We start from the raw sequence: 21,299 nt of genomic DNA, 5'->3' as shown, positions 1-21,299 counted from the left end.
TATTTGTTCTGCTGTTAATAGTAGAAATTTCAGATTGCTATAAAGTCCCTGTCCCCATAATATTGGTTGAAATATTTGATTCAAATATCAATTTATACTAATTATATTTTTGAAGACGTGCTAGTTTATGCAGCTACTTTAAAATAAGGCTTCATGTTGAACATTAGAACAGAAAGTTATATTTAGAATGAATTCTGCCTCATGTAAGTTTTCAAAGATAAATCTAGTGTGCTCTGCAACTATTGTTCACTGGCCATCTGTGGCTCACATTCATGCAATCATTCAGATGGGTTTCTTTTAATTGCACACCTGTTCAATGCATTTCTTAGTGTTATCATCTTTGAAAAAGAAGAAAACACCCCATATTGTTATCCACGACTATATCTCAGGATATCATTCACAATCAATATTACACTTTGAGATCTATCAGTGCAAAATCCGTCTGGCTTTTATGATAAGAGAGTGCTAATAATCAAACACAGAAGTCTCATCCCATATTCTAAACTGTACTGTTCCTGAAGCACTAAAGTGAGGAATGATGGGGTTCCTAAACAATTTCACCATTGCTATTTGATATCTTAGTGATGTATTTTTAAAATCTTAACAAAATGAAGAGAAATTCACAGGGGCCATTTCCTATATAGTAAGTAAATCTAGAAATCATGATTACATTCATATTTTTAAATAATTGAAATGAGAGAAGTACTTCAGATTTTTAAAAATTTGATTTCAAATATTAACATGGCTAACCTGCCTTAGAAACAGAAATCGTAGTATAAAATCCATAACAAGTACAAAATAATCCTGATCTACTCAATAATTTAGAACAAGGTATAAATAAAATGTCATGAGTTTTGTTATAGTGTTAACAATATTCATTGTTACCTCCTTTAAACCCTTGGTAATACCCATACATAACTGAAATAAGATCCAATAGGCAAGTCAGTGAAGGGTATCTCCAGGAATTAGATGGCACACATAGGGTAATGTAAGATAGTTTACTGAAATTTAATGAATTTACAAAAGGGTGGACAGAATTAAGGGAAATTAAAGGGGGATGGTGAAGCAAGATAGGACTGTCAACAGAGTAGCATCAAAACGTCTCCTGGGTCTGAGCACAGAATGGGTAAGAGCACAGAATGGTTTCCAGACCCGTAGAAACCCTTAGCTGTTAGGAGAGGCAGTCCCCAACAACTGTGGCGCGCGCGCATGTGTGTGTGTGTGTGTGTGTGTGTGTGTGTACTCGTGCGCGCGCATGCACGCTTTATAAGGGCATGCACCTATAATCCTAGGCCGAGGCAGGAGGATCATAATTTTGAGGACAGCCTTAGCAATTTAGGGAGACCTTGCCTCAAAATAGAAAATAAAAAGGGCTCAGAATACAGCTCAGTGGTAGAACACCGAGGCAGACTAATTTTTATCTTATTCTTAATCTTATCCTAACCTTACTTTTGAACATGGTGCTTATACCTAGGGTACAGGCTTTCTGGAGTTACAATTGAATGCCCAGGGTATTCTAGGAAACATTTCCATCATGAATACATTGGAATTCCAGTGTATTCCTAAACTGTATGCCCTCTGGTGTCTCAGCCCCCAGTGGTGCGTCTTCCTTTCTTTCTAAGTCTCACCCTTCCTGTAGCTACACCCTTAGTGAAGGACTGGGGAACCTCTAGACTCCCTCTATGTAGCTTTCTTCTACTCTGCCTTACAAATTTCAGCAGCTTCAAAAAGAAAAAAAAAAGCAATCTTACCTCAACGCAACAAAGCTGTCATGTTATTAAGTGCAACCTCCCCCAACTTTGGACCAGAAAGTACCCCTGTGCTTAAAATCAGGGCTAAATATGGGTTCACTCCATATATTTTATTTCTTTTCAGTAACTGTAGTTAGTTCTATTCTAACTATTTTGTATTGTCCAAAGTAATGGAAGGAACTCATATTTTACAGTCATTTACAGTAAAAGGGAAAGTTCAAGACTAGTTACTCTATCATGAGCAGAAGTGGAATGAATATTTTAATATGATTAATATGTAAATTTAATTTAGGTATTGCTTTTCTATTCTAAGTACTCTTAGAGTCTCTTAACTTCAATCCAAATCTATATAAATTGGTAACAAATTACTTTAGATTTACAATCTTCATATTAGTAGAAGTGTACTTCTAAACTCTATGTGGAATAGTCCGCATACTTTAGACATCTCTACTTTTGTCATGTCTTGACGTCTCCATGGTCTTCTCTCTTATCAGCTTACAAAGAGCCCTGTTTTGTGTATTCCCGAGTTGGGGGCAATCGAACACCCTTGAAGCCACCTGTTGACACCTGTGACAATACTTTGATGTTCGAAGCAAGGTTTGAGAGTGGTAATCTACAGAAGGTAGTCAAAGTGTAGGTTTTAATAATTTTTATTTGAGGGACTAGACCATCAACTATTTATTTTTTTATTAGGTATACAAAAAAAAGTCCCAATTAACCATGCGATATAAACAATATCCCAGTGAAACATTTTTGTCCTTATTTAACACTTTTCTATAATCGTATTTTCTTCTTTAATAATAAAAAGCATTGACTACATAATAGAAATCCCATATTCTCGAGTAACACATCCCAATAATATTTGCTTATAATAAAAGCAGCTTGTTTATACTAAAGATCAGAATAGAGATTTTTCTTTATTATTTCTACTTTAAAAATTCATATTCAGTATACTTCCAACATGAGGATTAATCAAAATATAAATAATTAAATTATAATACAAATTAGCATTAAAATTTTGGAAATTTAGAATATAATTTTATATCTTTTTTCCAGAGTATGTTATTTATAAATACTTATTGAATAAATTGTATTTCATTATGATTCAAATAAAATACTTGCAATCTTACTATTTTAAAAAATAGTTCATATTTTCAAACAAAAAAATAAAATTATATAGTTGTTACATTAAATGTAGAATACTATTTTGGTAAAATTAAACATCTCTTAACAATAACATTTTCTAGGCTGGTGGTGTAGTATAGTGCTTGCCTAACTTGAGAAAGGACCTGGGTTTGATCCTTAGCAAGTTCTGGAGCCTGGGAAATCCAAAGTCAAAGTGCCTGCAGATTCAGAATCTGATGAAGGCCCACTTCTTCATAGACCATGCCTTCTGACTGGGCCCTTATGTAGATAGAAGGGCAATTCTCAGCCTCCAAATTGCTCCATTCTTCCTGTCTCCAGATTTCAGATGGTCCTGCAGCTCCATTGCCCTGGGCTCAAGTGAGGCAGAACATCAAGCCCATGAGTTTGCTGGAAGAACCTTATTTCACATCATCTTCAGTGACTTAGTTGGGATTCACTTAGTTGTAAAATGTAGTCCTTGTACTAAAGAAGTTATTGTACTGAAGGAATTCAAATTTTATAACTTACATATGATCAATGAATCTATGTGATATAGTCAGTCTCAATGAAAACCATTTCATATCCCTAGAATTGAAATGTGTCTTACGAATTGGTGTGAACATACTTTATATAAAACCAGAAATATGAAAAATTGTGCTCTATGTGTGTAATAAGAATTATAATGCATTCCCCTGTGATTTATCTTTTAAAAAAATCAATTAAAAATAGAAATGTGCCTAAAACAAAGAAGGACATATGGAGTTTTCTTATTATCAATACTTCATTAATCATTTATTTTCTAGAAAACAATTACTTGGAAATATATAATTTTTCAAAAGCCTGTGTTTTTATTGTGCTCTCTTGAACACAAAGAAATACAAAGGACTTAGAATTAGCACAGAAACAGGTTTTCAGCCAATGAAAGAAAATTTCAGAATTTTATCTTTTGAAGTTACTTGCTATTGAATACAGCCTAAGTAAACATTGCATCCCACAAAAAAAAAATCTGTGGATATGTAAGATAGATAAAAATAAATAATTTTCTTCATTTAACTTAAACTCAGATTTAATTTGTACCTTCTAATGTGTTTCCCCTCTTCCTTTCTTGTGTATTAGGGCAGAATACGAGTACCAGTTGACTGTGCGCCCTGACCTCTTCACAAACAAGCACACCCAGTGGTATTATTTCCAAGTCTCTAACACCCAAGCAGAAACCGTCTACAGATTCACCATTGTCAACTTCACCAAGCCCGCTAGCCTTTACAATCGGGGTATGCGCCCACTCTTCTATTCTGAAAAGGAGGCCAAGGCTCACAACGTTGGCTGGCAGAGAATCGGAGACCAGATCAGGTACTACAAGAACAACCTGGGCCAGGAAGGCCGCCACTTCTTCTCCCTCACGTGGACATTCCAGTTTCCACACAACAAGGACACCTGCTACTTTGCGCACTGCTACCCTTACACTTACACCAACCTGCAAGAATACCTTTCTGGCATCAATAATGACCCAGTTCGGTCCAAGTTCTGCAAAATCCGCGTCCTGTGCCACACGCTCGCCAGGAACATGGTGTACGTGTTGACCATCACCACGCCCCTGAAGAACTCGGACTCCAGGAAGAGGAAGGCCGTGATTCTGACCGCAAGGGTCCATCCGGGTGAGACCAACAGCTCCTGGATCATGAAAGGCTTCCTAGATTATATTTTAGGAGACTCAAGTGATGCCCAGTTGCTTCGGGACACTTTCATCTTCAAGGTGGTACCCATGCTGAATCCAGATGGTGTCATTGTGGGAAACTACCGGTGCTCCCTAGCTGGGCGCGACCTCAACCGCAATTACACCTCCCTCCTGAAGGACTCTTTTCCTTCTGTTTGGTACACACGGAACATGATCCACAGGTAAAAGGAGCCTCAGATTATCTCTGCTTAACTTGTAAACTTGGTAGCAAGAATTTTGCTCCCACAATCCCATTAATTTTACTTTAATTTTCTTAAGAGACTTTGAAACTATTTTATTTTATCCCCATTCTTCCCAACTGATTTTATAATTTTCTGGCATTATGCCACTGGATTGAAAATCTTTCCCTCAAATTAATGAAATAGAGCCCAGAATGTTTTGATGACTCTGTGAAAATAATAGCTACATTTGCATATCCCAAATAGGGTTGCTTGCTAAAGCTAACAGTAGTGGTGATGTTTACAGTGGGATCCTTGCATCCCTTAAAAGTGAATAGTAACTACATTTCACAGAGCTGATACTGTGTTGATCATACATTGCTGAATGAGTCTAACTATGAGATTCATAGTTATTTAAACTTGCATGAAGGTCATCTTAATTGCCCCTAGGAAAATTGATCAGCTTTAAATTTTCCAAAGAGTCTAGAAGAGTAAAATGTACACAACATTTAATTATTTATTATTTGGGTGAATTCTTTGATGGATTATGGTAACAACAATGAGGAAGAGACATGGGCTACAGTAGAGAGATTTATTGGAGTAAGAGAACACCCATTCCTAGTTCAAAGTCTCTTAACTTTTTTGTTTAAGAGCAGGGATTTCAGAATAAGCATATCACATTGAAATCTCTATTTATATCATTTACTAACTATGCAATTTAAAAAAACCAAGTCTCAGTTTTGTCATCTATGAAACAAGAGTAACTACCTCAAAGTTGAGAGAACTAAATGAGAAGATTCTTACTAATATGCTCAGAATAGGGACTGGAACATTGAGAGCTCTAATTGCATTCAATGTGATTTGTCAAGTGCAAAAAGAAAAAAAGTTAATTGAATTTCCTGGCCTGACACATGATGGATTACATACCATAACCTCTTGGCTTGTCTTTATGGACAAATGTGTCAGTTGTTAGATTGCCTTTGAGGAAGGTTAACAGGCAGAAATCTATTCAGTGAGTTTCAGACAGACTTCTAAGGAAGAGAAATACCTCAGTGCAATTAATCAAAGGCAGGTAAATAAAATAAGAAATTGGTCCTATATGTGTGCAAAGGTGAACCAGCTGTAAGTAGATCTAAGAGTAAGTATATTTAAAGCATATTAGAATAAGAGAGAGTAGATCTGAGTAAAATATAAAATACAGAATCTTAGTTACCTGTGGATAAGAAAAAAATCTAAATTATTCTCTAAAATTATTTTAATTAATATAAGTTAAGATACCTTAATATCCTGTTTTACTTTTGAAGTAATAATATTTCTTTAGGAATAGATTATTTAAAGTAGAGGGGTTTTTTGACTCATGTATAAAAAGCTAAAGAGTCATTAAAATGAGGAATTTGGGGTTTAAAATTGCACAGCATACTTCATATCATGCTTATCTAGTTAGTATTCATGCTTATCTAGTTAGTATTCTAAAAACTTATAATGATCTTTCAGTGGCTTTTTGTCAAAGGTATGTTATCGATTAGAATTTATTTGGCAACAAATGAGATAAAGGGTAGTTAATAAATATATATAACAGATTTCAGTTTAAAATTTTATTATAGTTTAAAGGAGAATTGTTTTTATTAAAAGTAATGCTTTAAATAATTTATTTTAGATATTAATAGTTTTGTTATAAATATATAATTATAATACTACTGCTAATATTTTAGTATTTATCCTTCCATATATAACAACAAATGGTTTAATTTTTATTAATTTTATTAATATAATAATGCTATATAAGATCTGAAAATATGAAAAAGAGAAAAGTGCTCATGACACCACTTTTTTTATTTTTCAAAAGCTTTCTCTGTTAGTCATTTTCATTAGTCAGTTTGAGAGTCTTATTTTTTTAAATATTTATTTTGTAGTTGTAGTTGGACATAATACCTTTATTTTATTTATTTTTATGTGGTGATGAGGATCAAACCCAGGGCCTCAAACTTGCTAGGCAAGTGCTCTACCACTCAGTCACAATCCCCGCCCAAAAGTTTTATTTTTTATTGTTTTAAAATCATTGAGTGCTAAGTTATGATTGTGCCCTTACAGAATGTATAATAATTTCTTTAAAATATTTGTTAGAAATTTATTACCGAATTTTTCAATTCAAAGTTTGGTACCATTTTTCTCAGAATGATATTTAGCCACCACATTAATTAAGAATTAACTATTATTTTGCTTCAACACCAGGTTCTCAGGCATTCAATTTTTTTCTTTTTTTTCTTTTTTTTTTTTTATTGTTGGTTGTTCAAAACATTACATAGTTCTTGATATATCATATTTCACATTTTGATTCAAGCGGGTTATGAACTCCCATTTTACCCCGTATACAGTTTGCAGAATCACATCAGTTACACTTCATTGCTTTACATATTGATATACTCATGTCTGTTGTATTCTGCTGCCTTTCCTATCCTCTACTATCCCCCTCCCCTCCCCTCCCCTCCCCTCTTCTCTCTCTACCCCCACTACTGTAATTCATTCCTCCCCCTTGTACTGTTTTTCCCTTTCCCCTCACTTCCTCTTGTATGTAATTTTGTATAACCCTGAGGGTCTCCTTCCATTTCCATGCAATTTCCCTTCTCTCTCCCTTTCCCTCCCACCTCTCATCCTTGTTTAATGTTGGTCTTCTTCTCGTGCTCTTCTTCCCTAGTCTGTTCTTAGTTACTCTCCTTATATCAAAGAAGACATTTGGCATTTGTTTTTTAGGGTTTGGCTAGCTTCGCTTAGCATAATCTGCTCTAATGCCATCCATTTCCCACCAAATTCTATGATTTTGTCATTTTTTAATGCAGAGTAATACTCCATTGTGTATAAATGCCTCATTTTTTTTATTCATTCATCTATTGAAGGGCATCTAGGTTGCTTCCACAGTCTTGCTTGTTGTGTCTTTGAAATTTTCCCTCTATTTATTTATATTGATCTTGTATAGTTGAAAAATCACCCTTGCAGGGCAGGTAGTGGCTGTGATCCTCCTCCAATTAGTGTGATCCGTCTTCCACGCTGGCAGGCCCTAGGTCTGCTCTGCTGATCGGTCAAAGGTCCGCCTACCCAGCAGGCGCCAGGGGCACCTGTGTCACTCCGTAGGTTGCTGGGCATAACCTCCCGATGGGTCGCAGGTTCCCCTAGCTTGCAGGCACTGGGGGAGGGGCCGGCTCCGCCCCTCAGCAGGCCGCTGGGCCCCATCTGCCGGTGGTCACAGTCCCGCCTACCTTGCAGACACTGGGGGAGGGGACGGGCCTGCCCCTCAGCAGGCCTCCGGACCTGTCCTAGTGGGTCCGGTCCGCATTCCCTGTAGGCGCGTGTAGCTGCTCTGTCACTTGGCTGGTTGCTGGGCCTGACCCGCCCACCCGTGGGTTGCCTCAGGCATTCAATTTTTAAGAAATGTTTGGGTAATTATTATGGGCTGTTCTAGAAGATTAAAAGCATTCTCCATCCCTGATGAGTTTAAATATCAAAAATATGGAAACCTTTCTGGACAAGTGCCAAGGAAATGCTACCAATAAAGCACTATAGGAGTTTGAAAAGACAAAAATAGATGGTCTCTGCTAGTCAGGCAGGAAGTGAAACATGAGAAGGGTTTCTAAGGATTGGGTGGGTAGCAGTTACATTTATAAAGATGAAAGGGGAAGACATTCCAGTCCTCCAGAATCAATGTGAAAAGTAATGAGCTAAAACAGGAGTGACCTGTTTTCTGAGTATAACAGAAAACCAGAACAATAGACTAGAACTTGCTGGGAGAAAGTCTTGAGAGTAAGTTTCTTATGAGAGGAGGTCTTCAGCATTCAGATTTTATATATAATAAACAGGAACTTATTACATATTTTAAAGTGTATATTAATAATAATATGTGGCATAGGTAAGAAAAGAGAAAAAATGAAAGCTTATGATATAAGAAACTGTATTTATGTGGATTTTACATTTATAAATACAGAATTGTACCCATAGAAGAAAATTCAGAGGTAATATTTAGTAATTTGTTCTTTTTCTTTTTGGTAGGTTGATGGAGAAGCGAGAGGTTATTTTATATTGTGATCTACATGGACATAGTAGGAAAGAGAACATCTTCATGTATGGCTGTGATGGTAGTGACAGAACTAAAGCATTATACTTACAGCAACGAATCTTCCCATTTATGCTGAGTAAAAATTGTCCAGATAAAGTAAGTATCTTTTAAGATTTTAATTTTTATTTTACTAAATGTTGTCCATGTAGGACAATGAAATAAAAAGATCCTATTCAGTAACCTGCTTTTCGTTAGTCATTTGACTGATTTATACAGCTGACCATACAAATAACTGTGTGGAATTGTTCATGACAAACAGTTTGAAAATATGAGAAGTCAAAAATTCCCATAGTCCCACCCTCTTAATACCCCATGTTTGGCTTTTACAAAGCTTCTTCTGTTGACCATTTTCATCAGTTTGGGGATCTTTATTTATTGTTTTAGTATATATTCAGTTCCTAATTGTATAGGCTAAAAGATGTGCTTTTAGCCTACAAAATATTGTCTTTTATATATTATATAGTATTTATTAGAATTTCACCAGGAAGAAAATCAGTAATCAGTATTTCAAAATTACAGAGAAATTAGAATGAGAAAAGAATAGAGTGCATTTTCATACTATGAAAATGTTGAAACTACTTAGTTACAAAAGATATGAAAAATTTTTAATCATTTTTAAAAGATTTTAGATTAACAACAACAACTTCCTCTTAGGTTCTCAACCAACCAATTCAACTATAAAGAAGTTATTGGGAAGTACTCTTTATTTTATGGAGACAATTAGCACCCAAAGATATAAAAAGGAAAGGATGATCTGGTAGAAGAGCTATTTACAGAAAGCATAGGTTTACTACCCAAAGAGTATTTGTTCCTTCAGAAAGATCAGCGAAATCAACCCCAGTACCTGAAACTGTCCCTATATAACATCATGTCAGTACTCATAGGTATATTTTATTACTCCTATAAAATGATCCCATTTTGTTAAGATATTTTAATATTTGTCTGTTGACATATTTTCTGACATAAAATGGATGAGGTTTCTTGAGCAATACAACCAACCAGTCTACAGTTTAAACAGGCCTTCCACGTAATATAAATTTTGTTTAAAATATAGAGGTTTTTCCAGGTATGGTGGCACATGCCTGTGATTCTAGCAACTCAGGAGATTGAGGCAGAAGGACAGCAAGTTCCAGGCCATGCTCAGCAACTCAGAGAGATCTTGTCTCAAAATAAACAATAAAAAGGACTGGTCAGGTGACTCCATCACTCTGGGCCTGAAGTGAGACAGAACATTGTGGTGGCAGGGCATGGCAGAGGAAAACTGCTCAGCTCATGACATCCAGGAAGCAGAGAGAAGCCTGGGACAAGACACAACCCCAAGGTCATGCCCCCAGTAATCTGCTTCCTACCTCCATATACCTACCACCTAATAGTCCACTCACCTCTCATAATCTAATCATTTCACCTCGGAACACTCCTGCACTGCACAACACATGAACTTTTTCCGGGGACACCTTATATCCAAACCATAAAAACCATCAAACAACTGATTTTAATGGACATTTACAGAACATTCTGAACAGCAGAATATACATTATGTACAAATGTACGTAGAACATTTGCTAAAGTACAGATTATATCCTGTTTTAAAACAAACCTTAACAAGTTTGAAATAATTGAAATCATATAAAATATGTTATCTGACACAATGGAATTAATTTAGAAATCAATAAAAGAAAAGAAAGATTTCCAAACAATAGAAATTAAACCACATTCTAAATAATCCTTAGTCCAAAGAGGGAGGTCTCAAGGAAAATTAAATACATATTTTAAACTGAAGGAAAATGAAAATATATGACGTTACATTTTGTGAAATTTAGTTAAAATACCAGTGCTTAAAAAGGAAAATAAAGATTTCAAGTCAATAATCCAAGTTTCTACAAAAAGAAACTGGAAAAGAAAATAAGCCCTAAACAAGTAGATAATATAAGAGCAGGTTAGTGAAATTGGAAACAAAGGAAAAGTGCAGAAAAACATTAAAACAGAAAGCTTGTGCTTGGTGAAGAGCAATAAAACTGAGGAACCTGACGAGGAAGAGGAGGAGACGACTCAAATGAAAGAGGATATCACTTAAGACAATAAGGGGCAACTCAACTCTCTGCACATAAATTTAACAACTTAGATGAAATGAGCCAACTCCTTGAAAAATAACAAACTACCAAAACTCACACAGTGTGAAATGGATAATCTGAATGGTCCTCAACCACCAACCCCCACCCCCTCCCCCCAAAAATCTTTACAAAAAGTGAAATCTCAGATCCAGATGGATTCAATAAAGAATTCTACCAAATATTTAAAGAAAATTTCTTCTAGGATTACTATGATACCAACACAAGACAAAGCTATACAAGAAAAGAAAAATACAGACTCTTATACTTCGTGAACATAGAAGCAAAAATTTTTAACAAAATATTAGCATATTAAATCCAGTAATTTATAAGATGTGTAATACATCCTGAACAAATGGGATTTATCATAAGAATATCAAATTAGTTCTATATTTGAAAACTAACCAATGTAATCCATTATGCTAACAGTCTACAGAAGAAAAAAATGTGTGAACATATCACATGCTTATCAAACATTGCTATATAAAAAGCTTTTAACAAACTCAGCATCTATTCATAATAAATACTTTCAGCAAATAAAGAATAAAAGTGTAAACTTAATAAAAAGATACCTACAAAAATCCTATAGCCAGCATCATACTTGGTGAAAAATGATATTGTTCTCTTAAGGATAAGAGAATATCCACTCTCAACCCTCCCATACAACCTTGCACTGAAAGTTCTAACCAGTATGTAAGGCAAGAGATAGAAAGGAAGAAAAAGCAGACAATCTGGGATGGAGAAGTAATGAAAATAACATGTGTATCTATGCAGATTTTGCAGTTAGTTTTTCATTTTTAACCCTTCTTCCTAAGAAATATATGTGTCTTCTTTTTTCTTTTTTTTCTTTTTTTGCTGCTTGTCAGTTTTCATTCCCAGCTTGCAAGTTCAATATTCAGAAGAGCAAGGAAGGAACAGGAAGGGTGGTAATGTGGAAAATGGGAATCAGGAACAGCTTTACCATGGAGGCCACCTTTTGTGGATCTACTTTGGGTAAGGCCAAGTGTGCTCACTCACAGCTCCCAGATCATTAAACCAAAGATATATATTTTCAACATAAAATTAATAGTAGTGGAGCTGATCTGGTAGTGAGCACATTCTTCCCATTTAAATGTATGCTGATGTTTAGTCGATCTATAAGTGGAATGCATAAATTTCCATTATATGGTATTTCTATTTCATTCCCTTTGTTTAGAAAGGAATGTTTGACATGTTGTACATAGAATATTTGGTTGTTTTGTAAACTAATCTTCAAATGCTTTTCTTAAAAGAATATTTCTATATATTTTTTAAAAGGGGGGTTCTGATTATTTCAGGACAAAGCAATGAACATACTTAAAAATTATAGAAACATTTTTATTGAATTTGCCCTTTGAAAGGCAAAAAAAGACTACTGTGGTGTGTGTGTGTGTGTGTGTGTGTGTGTGTGTGTGTGTGTTTATATTTAAAAGGAAACACTTGGGTCCCTGAATTAAAAATTAAAATGTGCTTTGTAGTCTCATTTAGTAAATCTTTTAGTTACATCTAGCATAATGTGTGTTCAAAATATTCTAGATTAAGATAATTTTTCACACTATTAGACAATGTATCCACTCAAAGGAAAGTACTAGACATCCACATATGTGATTTCTGGATAATTTTTAAAATACCTTGAAACTGATAGAACATTATTCATGATGATGAAAACATTCTCTCATAAAATCTTGACCCAAGTTTTTCCAGAATGACTACTGATACTGTTTATAACTGGTAACCAATATTACATAAGTGTCTAACTGAACTTTCTTCTGCCTTGCAACATAAACTAATTTGTGTTAAAATAAGGAAAAGTAACAGTTTAGTTTAGTTTTTTTCCTTTCAGCATTGGAGTAGATTGCTTTCTCTTATTTTTAACTTTAATGTGATAGGCTGTTAAATGACCTCTCCCAGAGAGGATATGGAATCAAATCAATGTTTGTTCATACCCTTACATTTAGACCTGCTTGCTAAGGAAAAAAATGATTTACTCATCCTCAAGGGTAGATAAACTTATTGATGTTTTAGGTAATAAACGAGGCACTCATTTCAGCACAAAAGACTTGGAGTCAATGGGCTACCATTTTTGTGATTCTCTCTTGGACTATTGTGATCCCGATCGGAGCAAGGTAAGCCAAGAGCACTTGATAAAGCATCAGATTCTAGCCTATCAGATAATACAACCGCCTGTCAACCTACAACAGTTTTTTCCTTTTAATGTCCTAAACCCATGGTCTGGGAATTTTGTTATAGTTTGTTTGTTTGTCTGTCATATTTAATGTCCCAGTAACTATTATTCCAGGTGTCTATAAATACTCAATTAGTTTGATTAGGAAGAAAAAATTTGGTTTTTGGCATTAGGGATTGAACCCAGTACATGCAAGGCAAGTTTTCAACCACTGAGCTACATCCCCAGCCCTTTCTTAATATTTTATTTTATATTGAGGCAAAGTTTGGCTAAGTTGCCCAGGCTGGCCTCAAACTTAACAATTCTCCTTCCTCAGCCTCCCAAGTATCCAGGATTATAGGCATGTACCACTGCACTCAGCATGAAGCAAAATTATTTCATAGTGAACTCATTTATAATTTTTCTCTAGTATTATCAGTGCCTGAAAGAATTAGAAGAAATGGAAAAACGTATGAGTTTGGAAAAAGTCTGTGATGATTCAGATTCTTCTCTAATAGAAATTACATTGGATCTAGAGTCGAGGTAAGTCAATATTTTTGAACTAATGTAATTTGTTGTATTGTTTTACCATGTTCTTTATAATAATACTGGGATATTATTGTCAATTCCACACTGAAAATTTCAGCTATAAGAAGGGGGCAAATTTTTCAGCGCACCTGATTTTGACCAGACCACATCAAGACTTCAGTTGAATTATTCTTTTATTCCATTGCTATGCACAGTGTACTTTATGTGAAAGACATACCAAATTGTTTTGTTTGCTTTCTCTCTTTTAGACTTTGTTAAAGCATTTTATGTTCACAGCAAAATTGAGTAGAAAGTACAGATTTTCAGAATATCCTCTACCCCTACACATGCATAGCCTTCCCCATCACCAACATCCCCCACCAAAGTGGTATATATGTTATCAATGATGAGTTTGCATTGATACATCCTTATTGTCCAAAATCCGTAGTTAATGAGGGTTCACTTTGGGTGTTATATATTCTATATGTTTGGAAAATTTATAGCAACACATATCCACCATTAAAGTATCATACAGAGTATTTTCACTGTATGGGTTCACTCCAGAATTCACCTACCCTTTCCTGCTCTCACCCCTAACTCCTGGAAACCTCAGATCTTTTAAATTCTCTCTATAATTTTGTCTTTTTTAGAATGTCCTTTAGTTGGAATTATACAGTATACAGCCTTTTCACTGGCTTCTTTCAATTTGTAATATGCATTTAAGTTTCATTCATATCTTTTCATGGCATAATAGCTCATTAGCACTCAAAATATTTTATTATCTGAATATACCACACTTTACCCACTCACCTACTGAAGGACATCTTGTTTGCTTCCCAGTTTGGGCAATTATGAATAAAGCAGCTATAAACATCCATGTGCAGGTTTTTCTGAGTATGTAAGTTTTTATATCCTTTGGGTGGATAACAGAGCATGAATGTCAATGTAAGAGTATGTTTAGGGTTTTTTCCTTTCAGGATTGGAGTAGATTGCTTTCTTTTTATTTTTATCTTTAATGTGGTAAAAACAATTAAAAAGAGATCTACCCTTATCTAAATGACTATTAGTAAATGCTGTACAGCAGAGCTCTGCAGTTTTTTCAACTTTCTTAACTTTTATATCAGTTGGTAATTCCCATTTCTCCTACTTCAGTTCCTGGTAACCATCATTTCATTCTTTAATTATATTAATTTGACTATTTTACATACTCCACAGTAGTGGAATCATTCAGATTTGTGTTTCTGTGACTGACATTTCACTTAGCATAACGTCCACAGGGTTCATTCACATTGTAACCTATTGGAGTATTTTCTTCTTTTTTAAAGCTGGGCAGAATTCCACTGTATTACATACCACATTTTACTTGTCCATTCATCTTTTGATAAATATTTGAGTTGGTTCCACATCTTGGCTATTATGAATAGTACTGCACTAAACATGGGAGTGCTGATCTCTCTTCAGGCTCTGGATTTCAATTCTTTCAGATAAGCACCCAGAAGTAGATTTTTAAATTATATGGTAGTTCTATTTCTAGTTATGTGAGGAATCTCAGTACTATTTTCAATAGCAGCCGAACCATTTTGCGTTCCCACTAACAGAGTGCAAGGGTTCTGATTTCTCTACATCTCCACCAACAGTTGTTGTCTTTTGTTTCTTTAATAATGGCCATCCTAACAGGTAGGAGGTAAAATTTCTTTGTGGTCTTTATTTTCATTTCCCTGAATACCTGAGTACTTTTCATATGCTTGTTGGCCATTTCTCTCTTTTGTTTTTTAATACTTATTTTTAGTTGTAGTTGGACACAATGCCTTTATTTTATTTATTTATTTTTATGTGATACTGAGGATCGAACCCAGGGCCTTGGGCGTGCTAGGCTAGTGCTCTACCGCTGAGTCCCAACCCCAGCCCCCTTGTTGGCTATTTCTGTGTCTTCCTTGTTGAAATGTTTGTTCAAGTATTTTGCCCATTTTGGTGATTGGATTTTTTTTTTTTTTTTGTAAACCCCTCTTAGGGCTGGCAAAAGGGAAAGGCCACTGCAATTGGATCCAGTTAAGGCTGAATACTATCTTTTGAAAATGGAAGAGTCGGTCCCCTTTCATTCTTCTGCATGTGATTATCCAGTTTTCCCAGCATTATTTGTTGGAGAAACTATTCTTTCTCCCTTGTATATCCTTGATGCCCTTGTTGACTATCAGTTTACCATATATGGGCAAATTTATTTTGGATCTCTAGATTCTATTCCAGTGGTCTACATGTCTGTAGCTTTATTTTAATATAATTTGAAATCAGGAAGAATGATGCCTCCATCTTTGTTCTTTTACTAGATAGTAAATGGGTTAAATGTAAAGTTAGGTTGTTTAATTGAGATTATTATCACGATTTTTTGTCACAATAATTTCCCCCAGTACTGCTTTTGCTATATCCCATAAATATTGGTATGTTGTGTTTTCAATTTTGCTTTTCTTTAGGTATGTTTTTAATTCCTTTTTACCTTTTCCTTTGAACCAATGATCATCCAAGGGTGTACCATTTAATTTCTATTTATTTGTGAATATTTCAGTTTTTCTTCTGCTGTTGATTAATATTCCATTCCACTGTGATCAGCATGACACTTGGTATGATTTCAGTCTTCTGAAATTTGTTAAGACTTGTTTTATGACCTAATATGATCTGTTATGGAGAAAGTTCATGTGCACTTGAGAAGATGTGTATTCAACTGTTCTGTGTATAACTATTATATCCATTTGGTCTGTACTATCATTCAAGTCCTCTGTTTCCTTATTGATGTTCTGTTTGGTTGTTCTATCCATTATTAAAAGTGAGATATTAAAGCCTCCTACTATTATTATATTGCTATATATTTCTCCTTCTAGTTATGTCATGTTGCTTTTATATATTTATATTTTATATTATATATATTATTTATATATTTATATAATTTATATATTTAAGTACTCTGATATTGAGTGTACATATTTATACACACAAGTTATGAAGGATATCTGTGTATCCATCATATCTTCCTGATAGATTAACCCTTTTATAATTACATAATGTTCTTTGTTTTTTTGTGATAGTTTTTAGGTATGTTAAAATTTTAATGTCTTTACAATAAAATAGTATAATGTTAATAGGCTAGACAGAAATTAAAAGAATGTGTGTGTGTATATATATACATATATAAATAAACAAGAAATGATTGCTACATACACAAAGTAAAAGATAAACAATAAATGGAAAATTATAAAATAGATGAACTGATAATTCACAGAGGAGAAAAATTTTAAAAATAATATATTAAAAGATACTCAACCTCGCTATTAACCAGGGAAATGAAATAAAACAACAAAATATCATTTCAATCATCTCGTGATAGTTTTTGACCTAAAGTCTACTTTGTCTGATGTAAGTACAGCTACCCCATTCCGTTTGGTTACTATTTGTATAGGATATCTCTTTTCTATGTCTTTAATTTCAGCCTATGTGTGTCCTTAAATCTAAAGGGAATTTTTGTAGACAGCATGTAGTTGGGTATTATTTTTAAATCCATTCAGTCACTCTGTATCCTTTGACTGGGGGAGTTTAACCCATTTACATTTTAATTATTGATAGGGAAGGATTTACTGTTGAAATTTTGTTCATTGTTTTCTGTTAGTCTTATAGTGTGGTCTTTCCTCTCTCCAGATTCTTTTTAGTGCTATTATTACCCATGGAGAACTGACACTGTTATAGAGATGACATAAGAGGGCTATAATATTAGTGAATAAAAAAGTACAAAATTCAAAGCTAAGGAATATTGTTGGAAGAAGGAAAGCATTAATTTTAGAACAGTTTCTTTAGGAAAGATAAAACACTTTTTTATTTCTTTGTATTTATTTCTTCGTATTTCTACATTTTCAAATTCTGAAACTTCTACTGGTAACCAATACATTTGTTTGCAGGTATTATCATTTTGAACTCATGGATTTGTTTATATTTGACAGGTTCTAATCATTTTCAGTCATTATCATTCTAATATCAAATTTCCCCAAATCTGGTCAATAGAAGATCCTTTAAGTTGACCTGTGTCTTTTTGACATGACTGATAGTCATCATAAGATTTTTAGTCTCATTCTCTGCCCTACAACTGGTATGTACCATTTCTCCAAGAAATTTTGATTCCTTTTAATGATAAATATTATTTAGATAACATACATAGATAGTGGTTATTATTGCTGTAGGTATTTTTCAAAGGTTTGAGTTAGGAAATCGTTTTTTGGTTTGTTTGTTTGTTTATTTATTTATTTATTTATTTATTGTACCAGGGATTGAACCCAAGGGTGCTTAACCAACTGAGTCACATCCCCAGTCCTTTTTATTTTTATTTTGAGTCAGGGTCTCCCTAAGTTGCTTAGGGCCTCACTAAATTGCTAAGGCTGGCTTTGAACTTGCAATCCTCCTGCCTCAGCCTCCCAAGCCCCTGGGATTACAGATGTGCACCACCACACCTTGTGGAAATGGTTATTTTTAAGAGAGAAAAAATCATGAGCTTGTAGTTATATTTCTAGCAAGAAATTTAAGATTGTAAGATTTAGTCTTCCTTGATTTTATGCTTGTACCTCATTTCTCTAGTGCTAAAATTTTTCTATTAGTACAGATATTTACTTACTTTATCCTACAGTATACCAATAAAAATACCCAGTAAAATGAATATGATATAGTTTTAGATTTCTTCGTAATTCTTTTTAGACTTAATGTATATATGCTATATAAACTATATATTATATAGTATTAGTATATCATATACATATCACTTGGGATATGCAGCCAAAATACTACTTTAAATCATTAAAAAAGAAAAATGGCCAGGCACAGTGGTGCATGCCTATAATCCCAATGGCTCAGGAGGCTGAGGCAGGAGGATGGCAAGTTTAAATCCATTATCAGCAACTTAGCAAGGCATTAAGCAACTCAGTGAGACCCTGTCTATAAATAAAATATATGGGCTGGGGATATAGCTCAGTTGATAGTGTGCTTGCCTCACATGAACAAGGCTCTGGGTTCAATCCCCAGCACCACAAAGAAAAAAAAAATATATATATATATATATATATGAAAAAGGGCTGGGGATGTGGCTCAGTAGTTAAGTACTTCTGGGTTCAATTGCTGGTACCAAAAAAAAAAGGAAAAATATATTTTTTTCTCTATGTGATTATGCCACCAATTTGACATATAGTTAAGTGCCTTTTAAAAAAATTTTTAGAAATGCTTTTTCTCCTTTTGATTAAGTTTTTATAATTATATAATATTTACATAAGACAATCCAATTTTACTGTTTGTTTTACTTATCCTTTCATTGTTTTATTTTGAAAATATGAATAAATATCTATGTATTTTTCGTATCCCTATACCTTTATATAAAAGATAACACACTACCTGTACAAGCTTTTTCCTGTACCTTGCTTTTTACACTTATTATATCCTAGAAATCAGGATATTTATTCCTGATGCATGGGACTTCACAGTATAGCTCTACTGTAATTTACTCTGTCCTCTATGGATGGGACATTTGAAAACTGCCTACTTTTAAATTGCTTCTAAATAAGGATAAGAGGTGAGATAAAATAAGATAATGTATAAAAAATTTTATAGCATAGTACTATAAAATACCATATAAGTAATATGTTTTAGCATGTGTTATCTGTCTGGAATAACTTTTTTAAGAGATTCAGGACTTTGGGAAGTTGAGAATTACCTTGCTTTTCTAGTGTAAATATGCTTATCTACAGGAGTTTGTAGAATGGTTTTTTGAGTTTATAGAATTATTCTATGCTAATTATTTCTTTTTATAAACTTTGTAAAATCTGACAATAAAGAAAGCTTAGCCAGTTTGCAGTGGCACAAACCTATAATCCCAGTGACTCGGGAGGCTGAGGCAGGAGGATTATAAATTCAAAGCCAGCCTCTGCAACTTAGTGAGGCACTTAGCAATTCAATGAGACCCTGTCTATTAATAAAATATAAAGAAGGGTTGGAGATGATGCCCAGTGGTTAAGCACCCGTGGGTTCAATCCCATTACCAAAAAAAGGAAAAAAGAAAGTTTCATTCTTGCATGTCCAGAAATATGACATGTGCTACTTATGAATGTATCCCCCTTTTAAAAGGGAACATGAAAACTTCAACATAATTTTTCTGGAGAAATGAAAATATTTTAAAAGGAAACTGAATTATTTAGCATACAGAAAGCATAAATCCAATCTGTGTTTAAGGAAGCAAGACCATAATAGTAGTAGTAGGCAAAAGCATGTGAAGCAGACCTTACTCCAATAAAAAGAATAATTGAACATTTTTAAAAAGAGAAAATAAACATAAGTACCTGAAGAAAGTTTATAACTGGACGTGAGAAACAAAGTAAAACAAATAAAATCCATTGAAGTTTAAATTGCAAGTGCAGATATGCAGTTTTTCAGATAAAACAAATTCTTTTTATAACTGCTGGGGAAAAATGTGTTTCAAAAACCTAAATAGAGAAAATTCTTTTATTTAAAAGTATTGATACTCTGGGTGTGGTGGCACATGCCTGTAATCCCAGTGACTCAGGAGGCTGAGGCCGGAGGATTGTGAGTTCTGAGCCAGCCTCAGCAATTTAGCAAGGCCCTAAGCAACTAGTGAGACCCTGTCTCTGAATAAAATACAAAAAAGGGCTGGGGATGTGTCTCAGTAGAGTTAAGCGCCCCTGGGTTCAATCCCTGGTACCCAAAAAAAGTATTGATGCATTTGATTTATAATGGAAATTATTTCTTTATAAAGTACAATATTTAGTGGTACTAGAACAAATAATATTTTATAATTAGGTTAGGAAATAGTAAAGCAAAAACAAGTTTTGAAAGTTATCCTGCTTAATGACAAAATATTTTCTAGTACACATTCATTCAGATACTGCTGTAAATATGATAAACTAGCTATGCAATTTCTTAGCCAGAAAGAGCAAATTTAAATAATAAGTAATAACAACATGCTTTAAAACATATGTATGTAGTTACCTTACTATATATATATGAAAAGAAATGTACATATATATCTATTTCTAAGATGCAATCCAGAAAGTTCTGCTTCTTATTTACCAATCTAAGTATTTATCTACTTCTCTTGTCTTACTGTGTTAGCTAGGACTTTCAGTTTAGTATTGAATAGAAGTGCTGAGAGGGGCCCTGCCTGTCGTCTTCTCAGTCTTTGCACAAAAGCATCTAGTTTCTCACCACTAGCAAGCGCTCAATCACTGAGCTACATCCCCAGCCCCCACAACCCCCCACATTTTTTTTTTTTGGACAAGTCTTGGTAAGTTACCCAGGTTTGCCTTGAACTTGGAATTCCTCAGCCTCAGCCTCCCTAGTATCTGGGACTATAAGCATGTATCACTGCATCCAGAAACAATGGAAAATTTAAAATGTCACCAAAATATTCTATAAACTAAAATTATTATTTTTGTAGTAGCCGAGGCTCTGACAGTTCGGAATCCAATGACTCTCAGACATATCTTCTGAAGGTAACCTCTCAGGTATAATTAAAATTTTTTGCTTAAAATACAGATATGCTATTTAGGTTACTTTTCTTATTGTGGCTA

The 21,299-nt window shown here is 34.1% G+C and overlaps 1 protein-coding gene across 1 annotated transcript in view; it reads left to right on the top strand.

Annotated features, from left to right (window-relative positions):
• The window catches only part of Agbl3 (AGBL carboxypeptidase 3), a 71,428-nt gene that overhangs the window by 15,447 nt on the left and 34,682 nt on the right, over positions 1 to 21,299 (top strand). Inside the window, exons 5-11 of the mRNA XM_026379911.2 lie at positions 2,246 to 2,384; positions 3,993 to 4,772; positions 8,811 to 8,973; positions 11,852 to 11,978; positions 13,029 to 13,129; positions 13,598 to 13,710; positions 21,167 to 21,233. Of these exons, the coding sequence (XP_026235696.2) occupies positions 2,246 to 2,384; positions 3,993 to 4,772; positions 8,811 to 8,973; positions 11,852 to 11,978; positions 13,029 to 13,129; positions 13,598 to 13,710; positions 21,167 to 21,233 (1,490 nt within the window). The remainder of the gene's footprint in view (positions 1 to 2,245; positions 2,385 to 3,992; positions 4,773 to 8,810; positions 8,974 to 11,851; positions 11,979 to 13,028; positions 13,130 to 13,597; positions 13,711 to 21,166; positions 21,234 to 21,299) is intronic.

Source organism: Urocitellus parryii, chromosome 3, assembly GCF_045843805.1.
Source record: "Urocitellus parryii isolate mUroPar1 chromosome 3, mUroPar1.hap1, whole genome shotgun sequence".
In the NCBI taxonomy this organism is placed as follows: domain Eukaryota; kingdom Metazoa; phylum Chordata; class Mammalia; order Rodentia; family Sciuridae; genus Urocitellus; species Urocitellus parryii.
The sequence above is the reverse complement of the archived record's forward strand: the minus strand, read 5'-3'. Positions and strand labels throughout refer to the sequence as shown.